Here is a 24,333-nt window from a genome sequence, read left to right as displayed (position 1 = left end):
GCACATTCTTGCATATAAGTTAAAATATTCCTCGAGCACCGACCATTCTTGTGCATGTTAAAATGTGTTTGGACTTTTTAATATGTGATACAGGGCTTGAAAAATATAATTGAAACCAAATGTTTTATCAGAAACCAACTGCGATCACTGTCTATGATCCAAAATGTCGGATACTGCTGATAAACTTTTATTTGGGAGATACCCATGAGGCAACCTTTGACCAATTATAATAAATGAAGTTTTTATGGCGTCAATTGTGCTGTCATGTCAAACTTTTATTATTGGTTCAAATACAAGGATATGAAAAGGAAAAGAAGGATCATGGACATAAATCCATGAGAGAAAAGTCACTCATACATTTAATTTGATGAATTTACGGAATTCCAACTAAATAAATAAGAACAGAAGTTTACAAGTTGAGGCTGCATTACAGAATGACATTACTAAAAAAACAGATATTATATGTCTATATTTATTCATTTTCAATAACTAAACAAAACTATTTACACGGAGCTAACGCAGAAATTCATTGTGCCGAGTTTCCCTCAGTGAAGAGTTTCTCTCTCAGTTTGTAGTAGCTCCCCTTCCTGTCCATCAGCTCCCGGTGAGTCCCTCGCTCCTGAACTCTGCCGTCACCGATCACAACAATCTGATCCGCCTTCTCAACGGTCTTCAGACTGTGAGCGATCACCAGCAGGGTCTGGTTTGGACAACTAGCCAGAGCCCTCTGAATCTGTGCAGTCACAAACATATTTATTATTTAGTTTTCTTTCTTTTCAGGTGGAAGCTAAAGAATGTCAGAATATACTAAAATTTAGATATATATTATTCGACTATGTACAGTGATATATAACAGAATAAAAAAAAAATGTACACAATTTCACTAGATCTATGAAGCTTTTACACTTTGCTAATATCACTACTGTGGTATTCATTGGGAGAGCATGCAAAAATAAAGAGTGCAGCACTTTCTTGCACTTCCTCAAGATAGATAACAAAAATGCATTTAGTTATGACACTGTTTGACTTCTATTTACAGACATTCTGATATGTTTTCTTTCCCTTGACAGTCAGTTATAATTTATAGAATTATTATTATTATTTAAGAATATTAATAAACTAGATTCCTTTCAGGGATACATATTGTGGTATCGGATCAATTCAAACTTGCGTTTTTTTTATTTAGTTTTCTTCTACTTTGAGCAATAAAACACATTTTATGTCAAGCAGGTCTTGAAAATCTTGTTAAAAACTGTAAGAAAAGCATATTCTTTATATTGCTTGATTTTAGTAGGGCAATTGTGACACATGCAGCGCTTCTTCTACATATCTGTTAGACGACCATTCATAGACTAGTTCACTCTGGTGATGGAGACTCTTTAGGTCTTCATCCACATATGAACTCTATTTCACTGTGTCAGAAGTTACCTTATTTTCACTCTCAGCATCCAGAGAGCTGGTTATTTCATCCAGGATGAGGACCTGTGGCCTTCGGACCAGAGCTCGAGCAATGGCGATGAGCTGCTTCTCGCTTTTGGCCAACTGGCCGCCACCCTCACCCACCTCTGAGAAAACCATAACAGACAGACATTCAGGGTGATGCAGACAGATATGAGGACATAAACGCAAATACTAGAAGTATAGTGAGCATTAACCCACCAAAGTACCGCAGGTGCATCTTTTGCCTTTATTTTGCACAAATGTAATCTACTCAAATCTAAATGTTTAAGATAAAATACATAATTTCATAAACAATCTTGCTCTACAGATGACATTCTCTTCCCTCATTCATCCAACTTTCCTCCAACATCCAAAGCAGGTTTTTACTGTGCGTCTGCATCCAACCATGGTTAAAAGAGTTCACCTGTATCGTAGCCTTTTTCCAGCTGCTTGATGAAGTCATGTGCGTTGGCTTTGCATGCTGCTTCCTGGATCTCATCCAATGAGCAGTCAGCAAGCCCGTAGGCAATGTTGTCTCTGATGGAGCCAGAGAAGAGAACAGGTTCTTGGCTCACCACTGCAATCTGTCAAAACACACTCATCAGCTTGACTGCACACTTAACTCACATGATACATACAGTATAAAAGCCACATACACACAAAAACGTCTGACACAATTAGATATATACATTAGCATCGTCCTGATTCCCTCAACGAAAAGGGATTTTGGACCAGACTTTGGATTATTGCAGAAAATAAGCTTGGTTGCAAACAAACGTTTATGATAATTACAGGATTATTTCCAAAAGATAATCTTCACAAATGGACAACACTTTATGATTTTTTAAGCATGAATATCAATCACTAGGAGTAAAAAGCTAACATATGTCGGTAGCCAACAATGTCATGTCATGTCATTAGAATATATAGATTTTAAGATAAGTTTCAGACAGAATTCTGACCCGGGTCTCCTGGGTAAAAGTCTAGTTCATAACCCACTCAGCCATTTTTACCTTTCAAGAGAATGTACTTTTGCTCTTTATACTAGTAGAAGGTGTGATGTCGGTGTGGGGTCGAATGCAAATAGACCCTCCATTTAAAACTTTTTGAAAGACATGGGAACCAGAAGTGCAAAAATGCTAACTTTTAAGGGTTTAAGGACTCACTCCTGCAGCACTCTATTAGCTCACTGATTAGCTCCCAAAGAAGCGCCATGAGCTTAGCTACTGTGTAAACCCTAAGTTCTTCCGATCTCATCCTCAGGCCCATTACTAAATACAAGCAACATGTGTCATGGTGAACTGCATTCTGGTCTAAATAGGCTAAATATGCTCTGTCTGCTTCTGCAGGATTGTCACTGAAACTATAAAACAGTTTAAACACAGATAAAAGACGGATGAAGACAGTGGTGTGCATCATCTGATTTTTACCTTCTGGTGGAGGAAACGGTGGTCATAGGATTTCAGTGGTTCATTGTCCAATAGGATTTCTCCATCCTGCTGCTCATAGAATCGCTCCAGCAGACTCACACAGGTGCTTTTTCCTTCTCCAGATGAACCAACCAGTGCCGTCATCTGACCCGACTTCAGCTCCAAAGAAAAGTCCTGAAATAAGGAGATAAAGATGAACACAAGAAAGTTTTGTGTCTGTCGTTTATAAGTTTATTTTTACGTTTGCACGTTTCTTTTCCTGCTCCTTTATGAATGATTTCTATTTATTGTTAGTTTTTAGCTTAGGGTTGTTTTCAGTTAGCTAGCCAGTCACTACCACATTTCCCTCGGGAAGAATAAAGTTTTATCTCATAAGTCTGATAATCTATCTTTCAATTCTTTTTATTTTCATGAACTCAATTCAAACCAAAGTATTCCTCTTGTCTACCTGCCGGTCAGACCTCACCTGCAGCACGGTTTTGTTGGGGTATGCAGGATAGGCGAAGTTGAGGTTGCGGAAGCTGACGTGTCCCTTCAGCTGATCAGGTTTGAGTTTCCCCTCCGTGCTGACTTGAGGTTTTCGATCCAGGTACTCAAACACTTTCCCAGCGGCCCCAACCGAGTTCAGCATGTCGCCAAAGATGTAGGTGAGTGTCTGAAAGAGTCAGTCACAGAACTGATGGCTTAGTAACACGTTCTCATTGATAGTCAGAGCTGCAGTATGTTAAATGGAACCACATGTTCAGAATAATGTAGGACAGGCACGGTATGTTTACATGGTTGCTAAAAAGCTAAAGAGCCAATGTGAATCCTTCCTGAGGACACTTTTCTTTTCAGAGAAATTTCAAATCATGTATTTTTTTAAGCGTATGTGTGTGGTTATTAAAATCAATCAGTTGTGTACCCTGATGTTGTCTCCGAGGTCTGACTGGTACAGGATGAAGGAAACCAGGTTGCCAGTTGTCATCTGTCCACTCCGGATGAACAGCCTTCCGTAGTACAACATCAAGACCTGCATGCCCAGCCCTGTCAACTACACACACACACACACACACACACACACACACACACACACACAGGAACAAATACTGTTAAATACGGTGAAACACAATGATATAATCAAACACCACCTGATATCCAAAAAAAAGTACAATTTTACAAAACAAGGACACACTCACCCTTCGTGCGAGCAGATAAACCGCCCTGACAGTGTCCCGGCGGGTTTTGAGGGTGTGTGTGTCCATCAAACGGTTGTCATAGCGACGGGCCTCTTGTTTTTCTGTGTTAAAGCTCCGTACCACATGAATACCGGATACTACCTCATTCGCAACTTCATTTGCCTCAGCCATTGAGTCCTGCACTTCTATGGACAGCCGCTGAGGAATGGATAAAATAGGACAATTCATTTTATTTCTTTTTATCGCAGTACTTAAGCTAATTGTAATAATAATAATAATAATAATAATAATAATAATAATAGCCTTGTGCATTGGTCCAATTGAACAACATTGAGTTTTCTCTTTCTGAGCATCATTTATCTTTTGGAAGACTTAAGGACCTATCTGCTAAATAAAAATGCCTGGGAATAATTTATTGGTAATGGAGATCATGCACATTTGAACCTGCTTTTTACCTGGTAGTGTTTGTCGTAGATGTTCTGAATGAGGCCAGTGATCGGCGTCTCCATCAACACGAGGAATGTGAGCTTCCAGGACAGATTCATCATCAGGGAGATCATGCCCAGTGTCTTGATGAATGTCCTCAGCAGCACATTGGCATTCAGACACACTGTTCTTCCCATCAAGGTGGTGTCTTTAGACAACCTGCTTGTGATTTCTCCTACACAGAAAATGAATAGAAATGATCTTTTGTCATGTTCTTCTCTGGTTCTTCATGTTTGATCCTCTTTTGTCTTGTTTCTTTTATCTGGCCTTGTCTCGTTATGTCTAGTTGTATCTATCTTACCAATCCTGTGACGTTTTATCCTGAAATGTGCTGCCTATTCTGCTTGTATATACAGTATATTTAATTTTGACCTGTCTTGTCCCTGCCCTTCATGTGCACTGATAAATTATTCACAGTATATTTGCATGCTTTATTATGAGAGCCTTACCTGTCTTTGTGGTCTCAAAGAATCCAATTTCCTGTTTGGTCAAAGCCCCAAACAGCTTGACTTTCACTCTGCATGTGTAGGAACTGATGGCACAAAGTAATAACCCCCCTCTGCAGCCTGCACTCACAGAGCTGATAAATCAGTCAGGAAAAATAGGTTAGACATTACAGACACATGCTGGTGGAAGACTATGAGGGAAACTTTGTTCCGTACGTACCTCCCCAGAGAGTACAGGCCCATGAAGAGGAGTGCAGATATGAATTCATTTGGCTGGTACTGACTGCCAAGGATGTCAATGACCTTCCCAGTGTAGAACGGGATGAACATCTGACCTGAGATGAGACACAGGTTCACAAAATCAGACTAATTAAGAGAGATGGAGATACACCAACCAGGCAAATGAACATGAGATTATAATCATTTAGGGCCCAACCGATATGGGATGTTTTGAGGTATAGGCTTATTTATTTATGTAGCCAATTTATTTTTTTTATTTTGGCAAGTTCAGTCCCCATAATGTTCAGTATCATTGAATTTAAATAAAGGACAATATATATATATATATATATATATATATATATATATATATATATATATATATATATATATATATATATATATATAATAGCTATATGACACTATTTTAAATTCACACTAAGCATCATTTTCTGCAGTATATGTTCTGTAAAAAAGTTTTCATATTGACACATTATACTCATTAATACTGATATGTCTGTGACAGGACAACATTGGCTGATAATATACTAGTGTATAATCATAATTATGAATGGGCAGTCTTGTGTATTCCCAAGTTTACCCTTCCATAGTGTTTGAATTCCCACATTGAGACTAAATGTTAAAAATATCTGCAAAAAGGGCAAATAGTGAAAAATAATAATAGTGTTTTAAACAATACTATGCATTGTGTTCATAGACACAATGATAATAATAATGATATCATGTCATCATCATCATCATCATCATCAGCAGCAGCAGCAGCTACTTACACAACACAGCCAGTGTCAGGAACACAAGCCCTCCAAGCAGCAGGAGATAGTCGGGTTGGTACAGGTGTAGGACTCTCACAAACAGCACTCTGGCTTTCTGCTTCTGCTCTTTACCGTTGGCCGCATCATCGGTGTCCGGGATGGTGATTTCCCAGAAGAGTGCGCCAGCCAGCGAGGCTCCGGCACACATCAGCCAGCAGTGCATATTCGCCAACGAGCCACATTGGGTCTCCTCGTTGTAGAGCACTTTGTTCCCGGTCTCAAACACCGCGGGCAGAAGACTGTGCACCGTTATAAAACGAACCAGCACCGGTCTGAGTTGTCCGAGACTGAGCCGACTGACAGCCGTTAGTGCCAAACACCGGAGAGCCGCAGAAACCCAAACACGCGCAAGATGTCCAAAGACTCTGTAGAGTCCTGACGCGTAAAACAGGGAAATATCGATGCAAAGTGCTAGAAAAAAAGCAACCACCATGCGGATTACTGCTGCCGTATTAACTGCCATTTTCCAGAAACAGTTGTCCTCGTATGACCTGCTCTGCCTCGAGCGCAGTGATGTAGCCTTCATCCACTTTCAGTTTCATTTTCTATCAAAATCAGGGATTCCCCACAAACGCACACTGCAGGAATTAGAAATAAACTTTGAATAAGACAATCCAGCAGTGGTGGAGGGGAACTCAGTACATTTACTCAAGTATTTATTACTTATTACTTTTATTTAAAGTGGTCCACTTGTACTTTACTTGAGTATTTCTATCTTCTGCTACTTTTTACTACTACTCCACTACATCTCAGAGGCAGATATTGTACTTTTTAGCACCTAGTTACTTTGCAGATTCAGATTAACGATACAAAATAAAATCCATACATACATTATATTGTTAAATCAATAAGATTTTATTGGTCCCCAGATGAAATTTACACGTTAGCCAGCAGTATATAAAGTATCAAATATCTAAAATAAGTATAAAAGTAGTTCCACTTTTACCAGCTGCATCATTAAAGCTGTGAATACATTATATATTATATATTCTGAAATGAGCCATTCTGCATAGTAAGTATTTATACTTTTGTTACTTTAAGCCTATATTATCGACTGTAGCATAGTTTGATGCTAATGCTTTTGTAATTTTACTTAAGCAAAATACCTGAGTAGTTCTTCCATCATCACTGTAATTCAGGACACTGTTGCACATATTTCTTATGATCATCATCATCCTTACTAAGCACCTGGATGAAAACTGCAGTTACAGAACATAAAAACAGTGTATAAAGGATTCACTGTAAATAAGAGAAAGCACAAAGTAAACATTTATTCACAAAGGCTTTTATTTTATTGGAAATTCCACACAATTCACATTTAAACATGTATATGATAGTGTATATTCTGAATGTACATTTAAACATGATTTGAATTGCATCCAGGCTAAAGCAGACATTTTAATCTAGTTTTATTACCGGGCTGGAAAAGTGTGACATAATCCGGTGATGCCTCAACAAATGTGATTCTGCTGAAATGTTCGTCAGACTGAACACCTCAAAGACAAATGCTGCTGCTTATGTAAGAAAAACTGTGCAAGTGTTTCTGTGGGACTATTTATGGTTAGGGCTACAGGAATGTCAGTAAGTGTTGTCAAATTTACTTTTATTTTCTCTGCCACTCAGGCCCATTAAAACAGAGCTTGGTTGTACTACTGTCATGTCGCAGCCTCGTGGACTAAATAATGAGTCTTGCAATAAGTTTAAAAGAAGGAAATGACCTTGGACGACCTGGTGGCTGGAGAAACATTTAATTTGATAGACTGTGACGCTTTCAATGACACTGTGAAGCTGTCCTGAGCCCGGTCAAGGGATGGAGGTAACAAAATGTCTGCCCTTATCCCTCTGGTGAGAGAACCTTCTTCCTTGTTACATGTCAAAGTCTCTTAGTGATTAACCACAAACTTAATCAGCAGTATCAGATGATCTGAGAGTGCAACAGCCATTAAATGACCGACAAACACAAGGCTCTCTGATATTACAATTGAAATAGCTTTGGGAATCACAGAGCAATGCATTTTCATATTCCAAATTATTAGTTAAAGTATTCTTGTCCACTATTTTTAGCTGAATTAGTTGACAGCTGAGTCCAAAAAGGGTGTGTGTGTGTGTATGTGTCTGTGTGTGTATATGTGAGCAATGTAACCTAATTGCATCCTGCGCAACAGTGGCTTCGCAGACTAGAGATAAAAGACGAAACTGTATATTTATCACTGATCAAAGAAGGTGGGTAAGTCGTTCCCTAGAATGACTTTCTCCTCCGTGCTGTGTTCATCAATTGAGACAATGTAGGCCACGCCGCCACTGGAGCCATCACGGTTCATTGCCAAAGAGAGAGCTACAAGAATAAGGGAACAGTTGTGAGACAACTGAGGACAAAATATTTTATAATAAGACAAGGAGACAGAATAGATAGCTCTTCTAAGCAAGAGGCAGCAAACGTCTGGTTTCTCTTTCACCTTCCACCGTGCTGTCTGACCAAAAAAGAAAGCTTTCTGTGGAAAAAAAAAACTTACTGTTGACAACAAACTGCTGGCACTCCTCCTTGTTCATGCCCTTGCGATATTCTGCATCAACAAACCCGTAAACATATGCGCTGCCAGAGCCACCAATTGCAAAAGGCTGCCTTGTCAGGAGACCATTTAGGGTTGCAAACACCTGGGTCAAAGGGCACAGGAACAGAGGAGAGCAACACAGGTCACAATAAGTGCTTTTTATTATGCTAACACATCTCTTCCCGGGCTATTCCTCGCATCTCAGCTCCTCCCAGGAGAAGGACGCAGGGACGGAGGAGTCAAATCTGCAGGTTGAGAAACAATTGCTTCCATAGCGTCAGTCTTAAGCAGCTTCAGTTTATTATGACATGCTGTAAAGCTGTTTCTGTCACTTGGAGATGCAGCATTTCTACATCACACCACTTGATCAAAGACTTGCGGGTATGTGTTTCCTCGCTCTTAACTCCTCCAGAAGCATCCTCGCTCCTTGAGGTGCATTCAAGGGACTGAAAGATCCTCCATGATGACACAAGGGAAACGACTTTGGGTCACAGAAGGAGTGAGTACATAAGGAAGCTCACATTAGCATAATGTAAAGCACCCAATAGCAGTCTGAACACCTATAAAAGCAAGTGTCTAGCCTTAAGCAAACTCAACAGCAGAAGTTACAGCAACATTAATTGTGAAATTAATACCATTACTTTTTCCCAGTATTCTTTCTTGTTTAAAGTTTGACTCTCTCCTCTCCAGACTGCAGCCAACTGTGGTACTAACCTGTCCTCCATCTCTTCTGTCCCAGCCGGCCACGATGAGATGTGCTGACAGCTCCTCCTTGTATTTGTACGAGATGTTTCTCACCAGAGTGGCAGCTGAGCGAACCTGGGGGTCCTCATCTATTTCCATACTAACAGAGGAAGACATTAAGAACAACATACTGGAACTGGATCTTGAATAAAAATAGAAAAGGACAAAGTTTTAAGCAGTGAGGAGCTGAATCCTGATAAACGTTTACATTTTTAAAGCCAAAATATTTCACTCAGTGGAATTGTCTTTATTGTATTCATCATTTTTCAGGAACAGAACATTAAGGGACACTGTTATCTGAGCAATTATATGAAAGATGAGCAAAAGTCCTTATTTTCTTAGCTGTTGTTTCCATGAAGCTAGCATCAGGAAGGCACCTCAAAACAGAGTTGGACTATACTTTGCCATTATGTGATATTTTATAAAAGGGTCTGTCGGTCTTCTTTGAGTGTGTATTTACCTGTGAACATCCAGCTGGTAGTTAACCATCTCAGCGATGGTCTGAGCATCTGCTGCAGAGCCTGACAGAGCACAGTAGATCTTGTCATGCAATGGTGACAGCTTGTTCATCACCCTGTTCACCACTGAGTCCCTGTAGGGAGGGAAGAGGGAGTGTGTATGTGAGTGTGGGTTTGTCATACTGTATACCTTTTAGGTATATTTACCCTTTATTATCACCATTCGTATGCACATTTCTCTTTCTGGTTACAAGCATTTTATTGCCTCCTGTGCAATGACAATAAAGTTGAAATGCATCTAATCCAAAAGAGGAGGAGATACTGCATGTCAGGACAGATGGAGGTGGAAGGATTTTGCACATATAACTAACATACCCTGCAGACACTCGCGAATCAGACCCCAGCACGACCCCGCCATTAAACTCTATGGCAATGATGGTTGTCTGCAGAGATAAAAGATACAAAACATATTTATAATCCATTTTACGCGCCACCTGTAACTGTCCGCATGTCCAAGGACAGCCACAGGATGTCATGTTTCAGCATTGCGCACATTAACAGAGACCACCAAGTCTCTCAAACATTAAAAATCTTACTTACCCCGGTTTTCACTTCCTCCGACAGCCACTCTGGCCCCGTTTCTTCCAACATGCCGATGAACTGCTGAGACTCGCGACAACAACGACCGTATGTCTGCCAGGGAAGTGAATTGACGCGTGAACCTAAACGTTCAGAGTCGAGCAGAGGTTATAAAAGTTTCTTGTTGTCTGAATTCTTTAAATCTCTCAAACTGCTTTCGACGCGTTTGGATGAGCAGATCACACAATCACCAAGCACAATCACACATCAGGCGGACTCCATTTTTCCCCTGAATTAAATCGAAATTGAAAGTCAAATTGTCCTCCGTCCTCACTCTGAAGTGTGCGCACGTCTCTGTTCAGTGGCTGTTTAATTGTGTCGGGCACAGGCGTTGCATTGCCACGAAAAGCTTGAAATATAAAGTATTCACTGGAACTTTGTGCACAAGTAATTTACAGAAGACATCACAAATCCATGAAGACATTCTGAAACACACAGTTCACATAAAGAAAGAGAGGAAGAACTTTTGCAAAATGTTTATTTTCATTTCACAAATGTCAACACATTAAAAAAAAACAGAAAACCTGATCTGGAAACAGGCAAAAATCAGAGATAACCTTATTTATATTGAACATTTTTATGAGTTCAGAGTAGTAGAATGTTGTAGCTTGGTATACTTTTGTATATAGTCTGCATCTTACCATAAGAAAGATGAAACTGTTTTTACACCACTGTTCATTCATTTAATTAACAGGAAACTAATTCCTCAAGTGTGTGTGTGTGTGTGTGTGTGTGTGTGTGTGTGTGTGTGTGTGTGTGTGAGGGTGTGTGTGTGTGTGTGTGTGTGTGTGTGTGTGTAAATTTTGTTATAACGCAGTCCTGTACGGAGCAAATACGTGATCAAATTGTAGTTCAATGATTTTCAAGGAATTACTTAAAAAAACAAAACAAATATAAATCTAAATGTAGTTGTTTATTCAAAGGCAGTCACTCATTGTGGAACTTGGGCAGCTTGTCACCAGGTACCACCACATGCTCCACCCCAGTTTCCGTGATCACCACCAGGTGAGCCACGCCCCCGCTGACGTTGTCTCTGCCCATGGCCAGAGCGAGAGCTGTGAGCGCAGAGACAGAGGGATGGAGCAGAGGAGGGAGGGAGACAGGAACAAAGAGCAGGAAAACAGAGGAAGTTAAAAAAACGTTTGTAACATTTACAGGTTAAGTGGTGACAACTGAGCGATCTCTGTATGCTGTTGAAGACCTTTAACTGTTTACAATTATGTCAAACTCTCATTTTACAAAACAAACAAACTCACTGAACACTAGTTTTCACATTTTCTGCTATACTCTTGTACATATTCATCTTCATGAATTCATAACCTGATTCCCCCTAAAACTAAGTCCTGACATGCACTTCCTGACAAAACAATTATAAACTTAATTTAGGTTTAAGGCACACAAGTAAAATAAACCAACAGTACCATTTGTGGCAAACTGTAGGCATTCCTCTCTGCTCATGTTGGGTTTGTATTTGGCGTCAACATAGCCGTAGATGTAAGTGCTGCCTGAGCCACCGATGGTAACCTTCTGGCCGACAAGCATCCCACCTAGAGACACGACGTACACCTGGAGAAGGACAGAGGATATCAGTGGTGAAGCCATGAGCTGCAAGGTGGACTGAGGTTTGACTGTCTTCATAACCACTACCTACCTGTGGTCCTTTCTTGCTGTCCCAGCCTGCTGTGATGAAGCCGGCCTGCAGCTCTTCTTTGTTTTTGTAACACAGTTCTTTCAGCACAGACGCCGCTGCTATCACCAGAGGAGCAGTCTCCATCTGGACACTGTGGATTGATCAGAGGGAGAGACCTTTTAGTGAGTTTGGGATGTTTTAAGTAGAAATGTTGGGCCTATTGTGTGTTGTCTTTCATTCTCAGTTTATGTTTTATAGGTGAAGAATCGGTGTGACAAATGTGTTAAAGGGAAAGTCGTGATTTTCTTTAAGTGTGGTTGTATGAGGTAATTATCCACAGTCAGTGTGTTACCACAGGCCAGTGTACTGCTGTGGACGGGGGCAGCACTTTTAGTTACCAAAAATAAGGTCTGCTTTAAAAAAAACAATGTCTGTTTAAGTTTTTATAACTATATTTAGAATATTTTAACTGCTTTACCTTCCAGAGATACCTTTTTCTGCAGGCAGGTCACTACAAATAGAGACCTTGCAAATAAATAAGGTGTACAAATACCACTCCGCAAATGAGAAGGAAATTAAGTGTAGATGTATGCCTTATATATATATATATATATATATATATATATATATATATATATATATATATATATATATACTGTAATACTTTGTTTACTATGTAATATTGTGATCCCTGGTTGCATTGTTTTACTACGACTAAACCGGGAAACTTAAGGTATACTTTTAGTTTACTAGTAATATACTTCTGGCTCACTTTTTATTTATGAAAGCAGACTTTGACGTATACTACAAGTTAACGTATAGTTTATTTATATACTTTTCCTCAGTATACCTGAGTGCTTAGGTACAAGCATAAACCAAGTTTCCTCAGACTTTTGTGTATACTTGTCAGTATAACTTTTATTAAGTATATTTCCGATGAGTACCAAATAAGTATATCTTATTTTTAGAAGTTAGTATCCAAATAAAAAAAAACAGAACTATCCCTTTAACTGTGTGATATTGTTGGTTGTTTCTTTGCCTGGAATAAAAATTGGTAAAATTTTATTATAACGTGATGTGAAAATGTAATGAACATGTTTTCTCTGTGTGCACATTTATAATATGTGCAGATGTATCCATGTGTGTGTCCGGCACCTGTGGAAGGACAGGTGGAACTTTGCAGCCTTGATGACGGCCTGAGCATCTGCGAGGGAGCCAGCCATGCAGCAGAAGATCTGGTCATGAACCTGAATCACCTTGTTGATGGTCTTCGATGATACGAATTCACTGAAGAGAGAGACAAAGAGAGGATGAGCAAAGCCACAATGCAGAAACCTCTCAGACAGACTACATACTGTACGCATTTTGTGCAGGGAGAATGAAAGGTTGTTTTAATCTCAGGCTAAAAGTGATATTATTAAACCAATACAATCCTCATAACATAGGAATCAGGTCTCACACATGCTTCAAAATCAATAATGTAGTGATTGACTATTCAGCCAAACAATACACAGCCCTTTCATTAAAGTAAAATCATCCCATGGTCTTTTTCGGCACTTACATTCGTCAAATAAGTCATGGAGACAGTTAATTTCGTGTATGAACAATTAACGGAGAAATCCCAGAGAGTCGCTAACAGCTGGACGTGGCTAACTCTGCTTAGCTCGGGGCAGTACATTGAAGCCATTAATACGTCTTCTTTAACCACTAATACACAAAAAATGTTGGATTGCATTTGGAAATCCACTTGAATGGACTTTACTATGAGAGGAGCTGGTACAGGGGCCAGTAGGTAAGTCTTTAAATCACGCTTTTAATAAACTCTGGGCTCACTAATTACGTTGTTGGTGCTTTGTTTTCTGTGTAGGGACTCTTCTCATGCTGCTGCAGGGTTTTGTTGTTATTTTCAGCAGCATTAGTGGTTAAAAAAAGCTGTTTTAATGCCTTCACCGTACTTCCCCGAGCTAATCACTGTTAGACACTTCCGGCTGTTAGCGACTCTCCTGGATTTCTCTGTTAATAGTTGATACACGAAAAAACTGTCTCGATAGCTTATTTGATGTATGTTAGTGCTGAAAAGGCCATTGACCTTTCTGAATGTGCAGTTTTGAATGAACTTGTTCCCAACACTGAATTCTAGCTTCATCAGCTCTGGAAGAAGAATCGACATATGTTAATTTGTAAAAGTAGTAATACCTCACCTTAAAAAGACATCATTAAGTTTATCTACATCAGGGGAAAACTCAAGTTGTATCCATTTGAGCTTATGGACCTGAATCTTCATCATGAATGTTATTAAGTAAGCAGTCTCTATTCTGTGTGAAAGGCAACTTCAGTGTAATGTCACAGCATCCTCACCCTCCAATTGAAGCCCTGGAATCTGAACCAATCACGACCCCTCCATCAAAAGTGGCAGCCAGGATGGTGGTCTGAGGAGGAGAGAGGAGTGTGTTGGTAACTAGTTATTTTATATTTGGCAAAATATGACAGAAGATAAACAGAGTCAAACATGTTTCATTTCTCATGGCTCTGTGTCCATTCAACAGACTCCACAGTGCTAGGAACCCTGGGATTTGGAGTTTTAAGAGGATATTTGCTGAAAATGAAACTATAGCCAGTCGTTTCTTTGTATAAATGTGATGATTCAACTAGTTTAGAGTTAAACATAAAATTAAAACAATTCACAGATAATATAGCATGTCCAGTCATTGTCACTTCCCTTTGTGTGTGGTTACTATTCAGGTATAACATCACCTGTTTATCCGCCGAATCAGCCTATCGATCATTTTACGCGTACAGGGCTTTGGTGCTGCTTCATAAAGATACGGGTGAACCGGTCCAGAGTACTCACCCCCGTGCTGACTCCTTGGACTTGAGAGTCCATGCTGCGTTTCTCCATTTTCACTCCAAAATCGAAAGAGAAGAAGGTAAGGTGACGCTCAGAACAGCGACCTCAGGCGCATTGAGACGCGCGCAGAAGCCGCAGTCCAGTATCCAGTATGGCGCTATCAAATGTCTTCGAAACTCCTGCAGCTGGCTTTAATTTCGACAACGCAGCGAGGTATGAGCTTCTTTTTATGTCTTCCGAGCAGCAGACTGTGTCAGTAAAAAAAAAAAAAGAATCAAACTGTCGGCACCGCTGAGCTTTCAACGGGATCAAAAGCGAAAGTAACTTTTTCCTGCTTGTTTAATCAGTTTATTTAGTGAAACAATACATTGATGTGTTTACAGTAATAATATCTCTAACATTTCAGTTGCCCCCCCTGCTACAATCTCTCCCTCTTTCTCTCCATCCCTCTCTCAGGAATGCTGCATTAGAGGGACTTTTTGATGGAGGACAAACACCTAAACCTCTGAAAACAGGCACCACCATAGCAGGAGTGGTGTTCAAGGCGAGTACAAAGCTGTGTAAACTGCAGTGATGAAAATATTAATGGACCAAAACAGTCACTTTTTTATTTTTTAGTTCATTAACATTGTATCTTTATATTGTTTTGCCTACCAGATGTGTTTGTTAGCTCCCATCAGTACATCAGTCTCTCCTCACACATTTCATAGTGCATATTAACTTTAAAAATATAAATGCAATGTATGTCCTCTCCAGTTTAACTACATTCATATTTGCATCGTAGTTCAAGAAGTTAAATTAGTTTGTTATCTTTTTTTGTGTAGTTTAATACTAAAACTACAAACAAGTTAGTGCCCTTAAAAGGAAGGAGTTATTATTATTATCATTATCATTATTATTATTATTTTATCATTGCATCTCTACTGTAACTGAACCCCACTGACCAGCCCATCTTTCTCCAAACCTGACCTCTATAAAGGCATGAAGCCACCACACACTTGACCTTTCACCTTTGTGTAGTGCATGTGAAGGGCGAGCGTGCTCACACAACGACAGCATCATAATGGATAAGCTGCCTGAATATTTATTAATAAGTGTTCAGAGTTATGTTGCATGCTATTTTAGAAGTTACCTGGCTAACAAAAAAACCTGCTTGATAGAGTTTCCCCACCTGCACGCTAGTTTCTGGAAGTGTCTGATTGATGGACATTATGTACAAAACCAAAGCTGACAGTCTTTTATTTGTTTCATTTATGAACTGTGAACAAATGGGCATTTTTTGGCATTTGACTTTTTTGTGTTAGATGTTTGTTTTTACATAGTTTGAGCTACTTTTCCTAAGAACCTTTAGTTGGCCAAATGTCTCCTTATAGGGCAACTTCTCTGTAGTTTAACTTCTTCAAAATAGCTTCAAAAACATTGTGTCCACTCTGCGCATTTTCACACCAGTTCTTTCACAGTTATCTATCAGCTCCACTGGACCCACTGAGATTATAATGCCTTAACCAAAGGCACACAAAGGGTATTTGTAATAATTTGCGTTATAAACTTGCTTAGAATCTCAATTCATCTGTGTGTGCAGGACGGGGTGGTGCTGGGAGCAGACACAAGAGCTACCTCCAGTGAAGTGGTGGCTGATAAGATGTGCGCCAAGATACATTACATTGCTCCAAATATATAGTAGGTCTTATACACGGTACACTGAAACCAAGAGCGGATACATCTACCTTTAAAGTACCTTTGTTTTGCAATTAAGTGTCATTTCCTTTTTTGGTTAACTGGTATTTTAACATAAACTGCCTCCTTTACTTGTGATTTGTCTACACATCCCAAAATGCCATACAGTGATCTTGTATTAAGTGTCAAGTAGAACCACATAATTATAAACATTGCCCAAGATGCAAGTTGTGGTTGCATTGCATTCTGGGCTTTTGAGGCCACTGTGGGAGAAGAAATCAGTCGACTTTTGTATGATGGACGTCTGTGATTGTTGAAGCAAAATAATGGCTTGAGATAGAAGTCGTCCCTCTACATTTTCCTCTTCCTCTCTTTCTGACTCTCCAACTCCCTTTTTCTTTTCCCTCATCTTTTCTTTCAAAACCTCTCTAATCCCTTTCTCTCTTTCTTTCCATAGTTGCTGTGGAGCAGGTACAGCAGCAGACACAGAGAAGACCACTGAGCTTCTCTCCTCCAACCTCACCATCTTCTCTCTGAACAGCGGGAGGAACCCTCGTGTCATCATGGCCGTCAACATACTCCAGGACATGTTGTACCGGTTTGTGTTGCCTGTATATAGAAATGTGTGAATGAGTTAAAGTCGCAGTTCATTAAAAAAAATCTGACGTCCCCTTTTTTGATCTCTGTGCTCCTCAGGTATCACGGCCAAATTGGTGCCAGTCTTATACTGGGAGGAGTAGATTGCACTGGGAACCACCTGTACACAGTGGGACCATATGGGAGTGTAAATCAGGTGCCTTACCTTGCAATGGGTATGTGACATTACACTATAAGTAGTATAAGCAGCAGTAGTATAAGACGTGTTTTTCTTGGTTTCTTTGTTCAGTCATGCTGGCCATTGTCACCTGGTCTTGTGCTATATGTTTCAAATGTGTCATTTTCTGTATAAATATATAAAATAGATTTTAAACAAACCAGATACAGAGCGTTTGAAATCGTTTGATTTAGGTCAACCATCAATGTCAGATCATATTGAAACATGTTCTATGTTCAGAAATGTTGTGACTTAATCATTCTTTTACCATTATGAATAACATTATACATTTTTATTAGCTACAGTTTTGCACTTTATTCACCCTCTAACGTCATCCAATGTGTTTCATTCACATTGTTCCCATGTAGGATCTGGTGATCTGGCTGCTCTGGCGATTCTAGAGGACGGGTTCAAACCCAATCTGGAGGTACGCCACTTGAACAGCTGCTGTCGTGTATCATTACAATAATTGTTTTGATCACTGAGACATGATCAGAAAATAATGACACACATGGGACATCTTTAAGTGAATAACTGCAGTGTGACGGTGCTGTAGGCTGATAAGCCTCAATCTAGATTATGAAAACAATTGAAAAAATCTCTGTTCTGCATATCCGTTTGTCCCTCGCTCCATTATGTCCATCATTTCTCATAACTCCTGCAGCTGGACAAGGCGAAGGAGCTGGTGCGTGTCGCCATCCACGCAGGCATCATGAATGACCTCGGCTCAGGCAACAACATCGACATCTGTGTCATCACCAGGCAGGGGGTGGACTACATCAGGCCCTACCAGGAGTCAGAGTACAAAGACAACAGGTGGGCTAGTGTCACTTTATTCAAGAGTTGCTCCCTGGACAGTTTCTTAAGAGAAGACATTTGAGCTTTAGATTTTTAATTCTGGAACAACTTTAAAACCAAAACGCAAGTGTTAAATCCCACTGTTGAACACTGATCACCCCATTAGCTATGCCACACATGCATACCCTCAACTTCATTAAAATCATCCAAGTAGGATTTATTCTGTAAAACAACCAATTTTAATGATTGATCAAACTTCAGAGACACAAGTGAATTTATAGTTCCATGGTTTTCTGATTCAGTTTCAAAGATTAACTCCACATTTAATTCAAATCTCTCTCTTTCTTTCTCCCTGTTTCTCTCGTAGGAAATTGAAATACAAATACCATCCAGGCACGACACCGGTCCTGACAGAGAAAGTAGTCCCCTTAAAACTGGAGGTTGTACAGGAGACAGTGCAGCAGATGGATACAGCCTGAAATCACAAACATCACCACATAGCATCGACATTTAGTCTGTAATTTTGTTAACTTGTTATTTACCAGATATGAAATATAAGTAGTCTCATTCATTAACATCATCACCATGGTTTCTACTCTGCAGCTATGCTTCACTGTGATGTGTCCAGAAATACTGCAGGAGTTACTGCAGCACTACAGTTAGCAGAGAGACTGCTGCTACGCTAACTAATCTGAATATTCTGACACGTTATATGGAATAACAATGAAAAAACATTGAATAAAATTCAGTTTGAGCCCTGCATGCCTAATTTCTTGTCTTGTTTTGTAATTATTTATTAAAAAGCAGCCCTTATGATACCAGACCCAATAAAAAAGGGGCTTATAAGCTGCTGAATATTAATGTATGTGTCGTATTACATCATGAGCACTTCAAACTGCATTAGATTGTGTATTTTAATAATTACAAAAGCACGCATCAATAATGATGGCTGACGGGCTGTCCCAAACCTGAGCTCCTCTTTTCTGCTTAGAGACCGATGACGAGACCAATGTGGTGCTCTCCTGTTGGTTTATGTGATTTTTAAAAAAGACGAATATTACAAAGTTGTTTCTTTTAATCAACTTTTGGATTAACAAAAAAAGAGCCAGGATTGCCCAAATATATTTATGAATAGATGCACATTTATTTAATGTTGCTGACCAATGTGTCATGTTATTTTCGAGGACAGGGCTAAAACAATTAAATAGTTTTTAAACCCTTTCACTTTCGAATTCATCGTCACGTACAAGGAAACTATCCTTGTACGCTTTGTCAGTCGCCTTCGTCATTTTGGAAAACTTGACACCTAAACTAAATAATATAACCATAGCATAGTTTGTACACTTTGATACATAATGGCTCTTTTCCAAGTAACTGGTTTTAAGCCTTATACTGAACTCCGAGGGCAGATTCTTCCAGCAGGACAGACGCATCTCGTCGACCGGATCAACCACTACAGTTTTGGCACTAAAACTCAAGAATTTGCAGTTCCTCTGGGTGTAGACGTGAGTATCATTTCATCGAGTTTTGATAAGAAATTAATACAAAATCGTATCCGCTGCTACAGTACGAGCGTGACGCGTCAGACGCGCGGCGTGGTTCAAGTTATTTCACGCGTCTGTGGTTTTCAGTGTGTGTTTCTTATGAAATGTCATATCATGCATCTATCTTAACTATCACGACTTGCTTTCAAAGAATATTAGATTATTAGTCCTGGATATTCTACTCTTATGTTCTGGGTTTTCTCCGGGTACTCCGGTTTCCTCCCACAGTCCAAAGACATGCATGTGTTAGGTTAATTGATGAGTCTAAAATTGCCCGTAGGTGTGAATGGTTGTCTGTCTCTGTACGTCTCTATGTGCCCTGTGATAGACTGGCGTCCTGTCTAGGGTGTACCCCGCCTTACGCCCGATGTCAGCTGGGATCGGCTCCAGCACCCCCGCCACCCCGACCCCGGGATAAGCGGTTGAAGATGAATGAATGAATGTTCTCTTAACACACGCACCATTACGCACCATGCGTCTTCTTTTATTCCATTATAGCCTTCAGGGTTTCTCAAATCCTGCAACCGTGACGGAGGTGTGTGTATAGACCTGAACCACGGTACGACCACCCTGGCCTTCAAGTTCAGACACGGAGTCATCGTGGCTGTGGACTCCAGAGCCTCAGCTGGTCGTTACTTAGGTAAATGCGCATGTCTGCAAAAAGTATGAAACAATTATATTTTCTCTTCCAGACCTGGAAGAATGTTAGAAAAGATAGAACTGCAAAGTGTGAAAAGCATGTCATTTCTCATAGTCTATCAGCCTTTTCATTTGTGTAAAGAAAGGAAGAAGATTAGAGAGTGACATGATGACCCAGTCGGTCATATTGCCCAGCCAGCACACTGTACATCATCAAAAAGACATCATCACCCCAAGGCACACACATCAGGAAGAAGCGTGGAGCTTTGAAATGTAAAAATTAGGCACCATGAACTAAATGGTGTAAGTGAGGGGCTGCTACAGTGGGCTACTTCATGCTTTAACCTGTAATCTTGGTCACTAAATGTTCATTTTTTTCCAAAATGTGTCACGCTCTGCAGCATCCAATGATGTCAACAAGGTCATAGAGATCAACCCCTACCTGCTGGGCACCATGTCAGGCAGCGCTGCAGACTGCCAGTACTGGGAGAGACTCCTGGCCAAAGAATGCAGGTCTGTTGTGCAGTGTTTTGAATATTAGAAAGGAAATAAACATGAGAAAGCTCTGTGAGTGAGTTTGTCCTGTTTGACTGAAGCAAAGAGGTTCAGTGGTTTGGATGGTGACAGTGAGAAGGTCCTGGGCTTTAGGTCCGGGGTTTGAACCCCCCAGAGGCCAACTGAGCCTCCCTGTGTGGAGCTCATGTGAGGACGTGCATGTTATAGTTGGTATTATATAACTTAACAATACACTCGATTATAATAACAATACTTCTGGTTTACAGTCCCTCTTTAAATGGAAACATACATTATTGTTCTCCAGGAGGAAAATGAGTTCTTACATTTGCTGTCCTTTATAAATGCTGTATAAAGAGAAATGATGACACTGAATAGAAATAATAAATAAAATAGAATTAGAATATAAATACATACAGTATATACATTCTACTGCAGTAAATATGAACTTGAATATGTAAATAGAAGCAAGGAAAATAGGTATTGAAAATAAAAAATGTCAAATGATTTTACTATAGCAACAATATGTGGAAGATAGAGATGGTAAAATGTGAAAAATACCACAATACAACATGCACACTGGGCGAGAAGGGTCATGAGTATTTTTCAATAACCAAGTGTTGGAAGGCCACAGGTTTAGACCAACCTGGACCATCTGCATGACTAATTGATTTGTTTATTATTTGACTGCTACCTTGTTTAATTGTCTCATTCAGGCTGTACAGGCTGAGGAACAACCACAGGATCTCTGTGGCTGCTGCCTCCAAGCTGCTGTGTAACATGATGCTGGGTTACAGAGGCATGGGCCTCTCGGTGGGAAGCATGATCTGCGGATGGGACAAAGAGGTAAGCAGTGGTTGTGCTTGTGGGTATGCGTACGTGAGTCTTACTGATATCATTACCACGCTGTTGCCTGCTGTACAAGCCAGTACAGTGCAGGCGTGGGTGGGATGCTTCATTTGGATGTTTTCTGTTTCTGTCTAAAAAGCGTTGATGGTAAGGGCCGCCGGTGACTCAGTGGTTAGAGCAGTCGCTCCATGTAAAGACTCTGAAGGTTGTGGGTTTGACTCCGACCTGCGGCCCTTAGCTGCATGTCTCCCCCCCTCTCTCACCCCATTTCATGTCCGTCCTCTGTAATAAAAAGGCTTGAAAAACTGTTAAAAAGATAATCTTTTTTTTAAAAAAGCAATGATGGCGCATTGTCCATATTTCTATTGACTTTTCTATTTATAAACTATTATTATTTATATTCACACAACCTTTTGTCGGCAAAATAAATTGGTAAAAACAGACAGATCTTTATTTTCTGAATGGGTTTTTTGGGGCTAAAGTCTGTTTAGCTGCTGCGCCTGACCACAGCTTTTCTTCTCATCTACTGTAGATCATACACTCACTATAAGTACCTCATATGTAAACCCACTACAAAAAATCTTCCCATTTAGGTATATTTTCTCTGACAGTCAGGTATGTAAGCGTACACTACAGAGAGGCATGGCCTGTATATAAAGTGAGTTTTCCTGTGTGCTCTCCAGGGCCCTGGTCTGTACTACGTGGATGATAATGGGACGCGTCTGTCTGGCCGTATGTTCTCTACCGGCTGTGGCAACAGTTACGCCTATGGCGTGGTGGACAGCGGTTACCGAGAAGACATGACGGTGGAGGAGGCGTATGAACTGGGCCGTCGGGGCATCGCTCACGCTACACACAGAGACGCCTACTCTGGAGGGGCGGTCAACAGTGAGTATGCTCCTTTAAAAAGTGTTTGCATTTCAGTATATTTTGTGTCTTTATTTGAGACATTGTTTTTGGCCACACTAGCAGTATGGTTTTAGCTAGAGTCCGTCCTATTACAAGTGTCATAGTCAACAGGAACACACGTAAGGGCTCTCTCACGATGACAAACGACAAACACTACATCTCTGCTGCAGATGTCATCTGCACAAAACAAACTAAAAATAAAAACTAACCTGACCTGGTTGTCCAGACAGGGAGCGTTCGCCCTCCCCTCGTTTCCTGTCAGGTTTAAACTGAAGCCTATCAAAATAAAGCATAACAGGAGCAAAGACTGAAATATTTCCTGTAATAAAATGTATAAAGCTGCCGTCTGTAAACGAAATAAATTGGCATTTTTGTTTCTATGTGTTGATTTGTGGTAATATGTGTGTGTATATTTGTGCTCATCTGTGTTTTTCTTGTGTGTGTGTGTGTGTGTGTGTGTGTGTGTGTGTGTGTGTGTGTGTGTGTGTGTGTGTGTGTGTGTTTATCCAGTGTACCACATGCAGGAGGATGGCTGGATAAAGGTGTGTAAGGAAGACGTGTCAGAGTTGATCCACCGCTACAGGAAGGGAATGTTTTGAGTTTGAAATCAAGTTCAACCACCGCAGTCTGAATAACATTTAATGATGAAACTATTTGAAGATATTTATGTCGCATTTCTCACAAATATCTTGGAAATATTTGCTGTATGATCCCACTTTGTGTCACAGCACATTGTGTAAGGAAGTGTGTGTCCATTTCTGATTTTGGATCAATGAAATGCTACGTAGAATCATTTGTTTCCCTACATATGAAGTTAATCTTTGCAGGATCAAATTATCATTCAATTGTTTAGACTGTTTGTTATTGCTCTTTGTATTATGTAATATGGGTACTGTGTATGTTGATACTTAGATGGTTCAGTGGTGTTTTTTTGCGTGAACCAGACATCCTGAGACTCTCATCTTACAAATAAAGACCTGTTCAACTCACTGCTCTGCCCTGTAATGATGTAAAGTGTCATATACAAATTTAAATGACGCAGTATTTCACTGAAAATGGGAAGAATCATTATTTTTTAGACAAGACAAGGCATTTTCAGCCTCTAGTAAAACTATTTTGACATGTGGGTGATGTGTAAATTATAAATTACCTTCCAGTTCTTCATGTCTCCGTCCTTGTTTACTGTCAACCACAAAGTTGTTTAATATGAGTCGTCACATTTTCAACATGAGGTAAATCTTTGTAGTAGTGAAAAAAAATATTGAGCTGTGGGAGAAACATTTTAGATGCAACATCTGATTTACAGTTTTTATTATCACAAGGACATCTGGTGAAATGCCTTTTTGAGATCTCGCAACTAAACCTGTTGGGTGAGATTTATTCCTAATAACTGGTGTTACAGCATCTTACAAATAAATACATATTAACACCTAAGAAACAGTGTTACATCAATTCAATTTTATTTAAAGTGCCAAATCATAACAAAAGTTAACTCAGGACACTTTACAGACTAGGTAAGGACCACACTCTAGGACTTATTTATGATTTACATAATAGTTACTTTGTATATTCTTAAATAGGATTTATAAGTATCAGAAACTATAACATTTTTGTCCGTAGAGCTGTGATGTCATCTGTTTCTATGCAGAACTCAAGCACATAGGTTTTGCTCATGAGGGTTTATGGT

The 24,333-nt window shown here is 39.8% G+C and overlaps 5 protein-coding genes across 5 annotated transcripts; 2 read left to right on the top strand and 3 right to left on the bottom strand.

Annotated features, from left to right (window-relative positions):
- Positions 1-443: 443 nt before the first annotated feature.
- On the bottom strand, positions 444-6,490 carry tap2a (transporter associated with antigen processing, subunit type a). The gene is made up of 11 exons (XM_083925883.1): positions 5,991-6,490; positions 5,201-5,315; positions 4,984-5,114; positions 4,504-4,709; positions 4,049-4,246; positions 3,775-3,903; positions 3,337-3,525; positions 2,871-3,044; positions 1,865-2,024; positions 1,429-1,565; positions 444-733 (listed from the first exon to the last, which is right to left on the bottom strand). Exons 1-11 carry the CDS (start codon positions 6,463-6,465, stop codon positions 527-529), a joined length of 2,121 nt encoding a protein of 706 aa, XP_083782009.1. The 5' UTR covers positions 6,466-6,490; the 3' UTR covers positions 444-526.
- An 837-nt stretch (positions 6,491-7,327) lies between these two features.
- psmb9a (proteasome 20S subunit beta 9a) lies at positions 7,328-10,652 on the bottom strand. Its single transcript, XM_083925897.1, has 6 exons — positions 10,387-10,652; positions 10,162-10,229; positions 9,789-9,920; positions 9,299-9,428; positions 8,546-8,687; positions 7,328-8,367 (listed from the first exon to the last, which is right to left on the bottom strand). Exons 1-6 carry the CDS (start codon positions 10,435-10,437, stop codon positions 8,240-8,242), a joined length of 651 nt encoding a protein of 216 aa, XP_083782023.1. The 5' UTR covers positions 10,438-10,652; the 3' UTR covers positions 7,328-8,239.
- Positions 10,653-10,886: 234 nt separating this feature from the next.
- Positions 10,887-15,084, bottom strand: psmb12 (proteasome 20S subunit beta 12). Its single transcript, XM_083925896.1, has 6 exons — positions 14,907-15,084; positions 14,414-14,484; positions 13,211-13,342; positions 12,077-12,206; positions 11,847-11,991; positions 10,887-11,480 (listed from the first exon to the last, which is right to left on the bottom strand). The coding sequence occupies exons 1-6, from the start codon at positions 14,952-14,954 to the stop codon at positions 11,353-11,355; spliced, it is 654 nt and encodes a 217-aa protein (XP_083782022.1). The 5' UTR covers positions 14,955-15,084; the 3' UTR covers positions 10,887-11,352.
- On the top strand, positions 14,932-18,942 carry LOC310955836 (proteasome subunit beta type-7-like). Its single transcript, XM_083925894.1, has 8 exons — positions 14,932-15,116; positions 15,360-15,447; positions 16,486-16,583; positions 17,038-17,178; positions 17,277-17,392; positions 17,763-17,821; positions 18,059-18,210; positions 18,560-18,942. The coding sequence occupies exons 1-8, from the start codon at positions 15,055-15,057 to the stop codon at positions 18,669-18,671; spliced, it is 828 nt and encodes a 275-aa protein (XP_083782020.1). The 5' UTR covers positions 14,932-15,054; the 3' UTR covers positions 18,672-18,942.
- A 491-nt stretch (positions 18,943-19,433) lies between these two features.
- On the top strand, positions 19,434-23,775 carry psmb8a (proteasome 20S subunit beta 8A). Its single transcript, XM_083925893.1, has 6 exons — positions 19,434-19,697; positions 20,235-20,376; positions 20,777-20,888; positions 21,605-21,734; positions 22,421-22,625; positions 23,157-23,775. The coding sequence occupies exons 1-6, from the start codon at positions 19,548-19,550 to the stop codon at positions 23,243-23,245; spliced, it is 828 nt and encodes a 275-aa protein (XP_083782019.1). The 5' UTR covers positions 19,434-19,547; the 3' UTR covers positions 23,246-23,775.
- The last annotated feature ends 558 nt before the right edge of the window (positions 23,776-24,333 follow it).

Source organism: Echiichthys vipera, assembly GCF_963691815.1.
Source record: "Echiichthys vipera genome assembly, chromosome: 13".
Taxonomy (NCBI): Eukaryota; Metazoa; Chordata; class Actinopteri; order Perciformes; family Trachinidae; genus Echiichthys; species Echiichthys vipera.
This window is presented reverse-complemented; position numbering and strand designations above follow the sequence as displayed.

Coding starts and splice junctions, on each gene's coding strand:
- tap2a (XM_083925883.1), bottom strand. CDS start 6,465: ATGGTGGTTGCTTTTTTTCTAGCACTTTGCATCGATATTTCCCTGTTT. Junction 3,045..3,336: donor CCAACAAAACCGTGCTGCAG/GTGAGGTCTGAC, acceptor TCCTTATTTCAG/GACTTTTCTTTGGAGCTGAA. Junction 734..1,428: donor ATGCTGAGAGTGAAAATAAG/GTAACTTCTGAC, acceptor GTGACTGCACAG/ATTCAGAGGGCTCTGGCTAG.
- psmb9a (XM_083925897.1), bottom strand. CDS start 10,437: ATGTTGGAAGAAACGGGGCCAGAGTGGCTGTCGGAGGAAGTGAAAACC. Junction 9,921..10,161: donor GATTCGCGAGTGTCTGCAGG/GTATGTTAGTTA, acceptor CCCTCCCTACAG/GGACTCAGTGGTGAACAGGG. Junction 9,429..9,788: donor TACCAGCTGGATGTTCACAG/GTAAATACACAC, acceptor TTCCTCTGTTAG/TATGGAAATAGATGAGGACC.
- psmb12 (XM_083925896.1), bottom strand. CDS start 14,954: ATGGAGAAACGCAGCATGGACTCTCAAGTCCAAGGAGTCAGCACGGGG. Junction 14,485..14,906: donor TCCAAGGAGTCAGCACGGGG/GTGAGTACTCTG, acceptor TCTCCTCCTCAG/ACCACCATCCTGGCTGCCAC. Junction 12,207..13,210: donor TTCCACCTGTCCTTCCACAG/GTGCCGGACACA, acceptor ATCAATCCACAG/TGTCCAGATGGAGACTGCTC.
- LOC310955836 (XM_083925894.1), top strand. CDS start 15,055: ATGGCGCTATCAAATGTCTTCGAAACTCCTGCAGCTGGCTTTAATTTC. Junction 15,448..16,485: donor TAGCAGGAGTGGTGTTCAAG/GCGAGTACAAAG, acceptor CTGTGTGTGCAG/GACGGGGTGGTGCTGGGAGC. Junction 17,393..17,762: donor GGTGCCTTACCTTGCAATGG/GTATGTGACATT, acceptor GTTCCCATGTAG/GATCTGGTGATCTGGCTGCT.
- psmb8a (XM_083925893.1), top strand. CDS start 19,548: ATGGCTCTTTTCCAAGTAACTGGTTTTAAGCCTTATACTGAACTCCGA. Junction 21,735..22,420: donor TCTGCGGATGGGACAAAGAG/GTAAGCAGTGGT, acceptor TGTGCTCTCCAG/GGCCCTGGTCTGTACTACGT. Junction 22,626..23,156: donor CTCTGGAGGGGCGGTCAACA/GTGAGTATGCTC, acceptor GTGTTTATCCAG/TGTACCACATGCAGGAGGAT.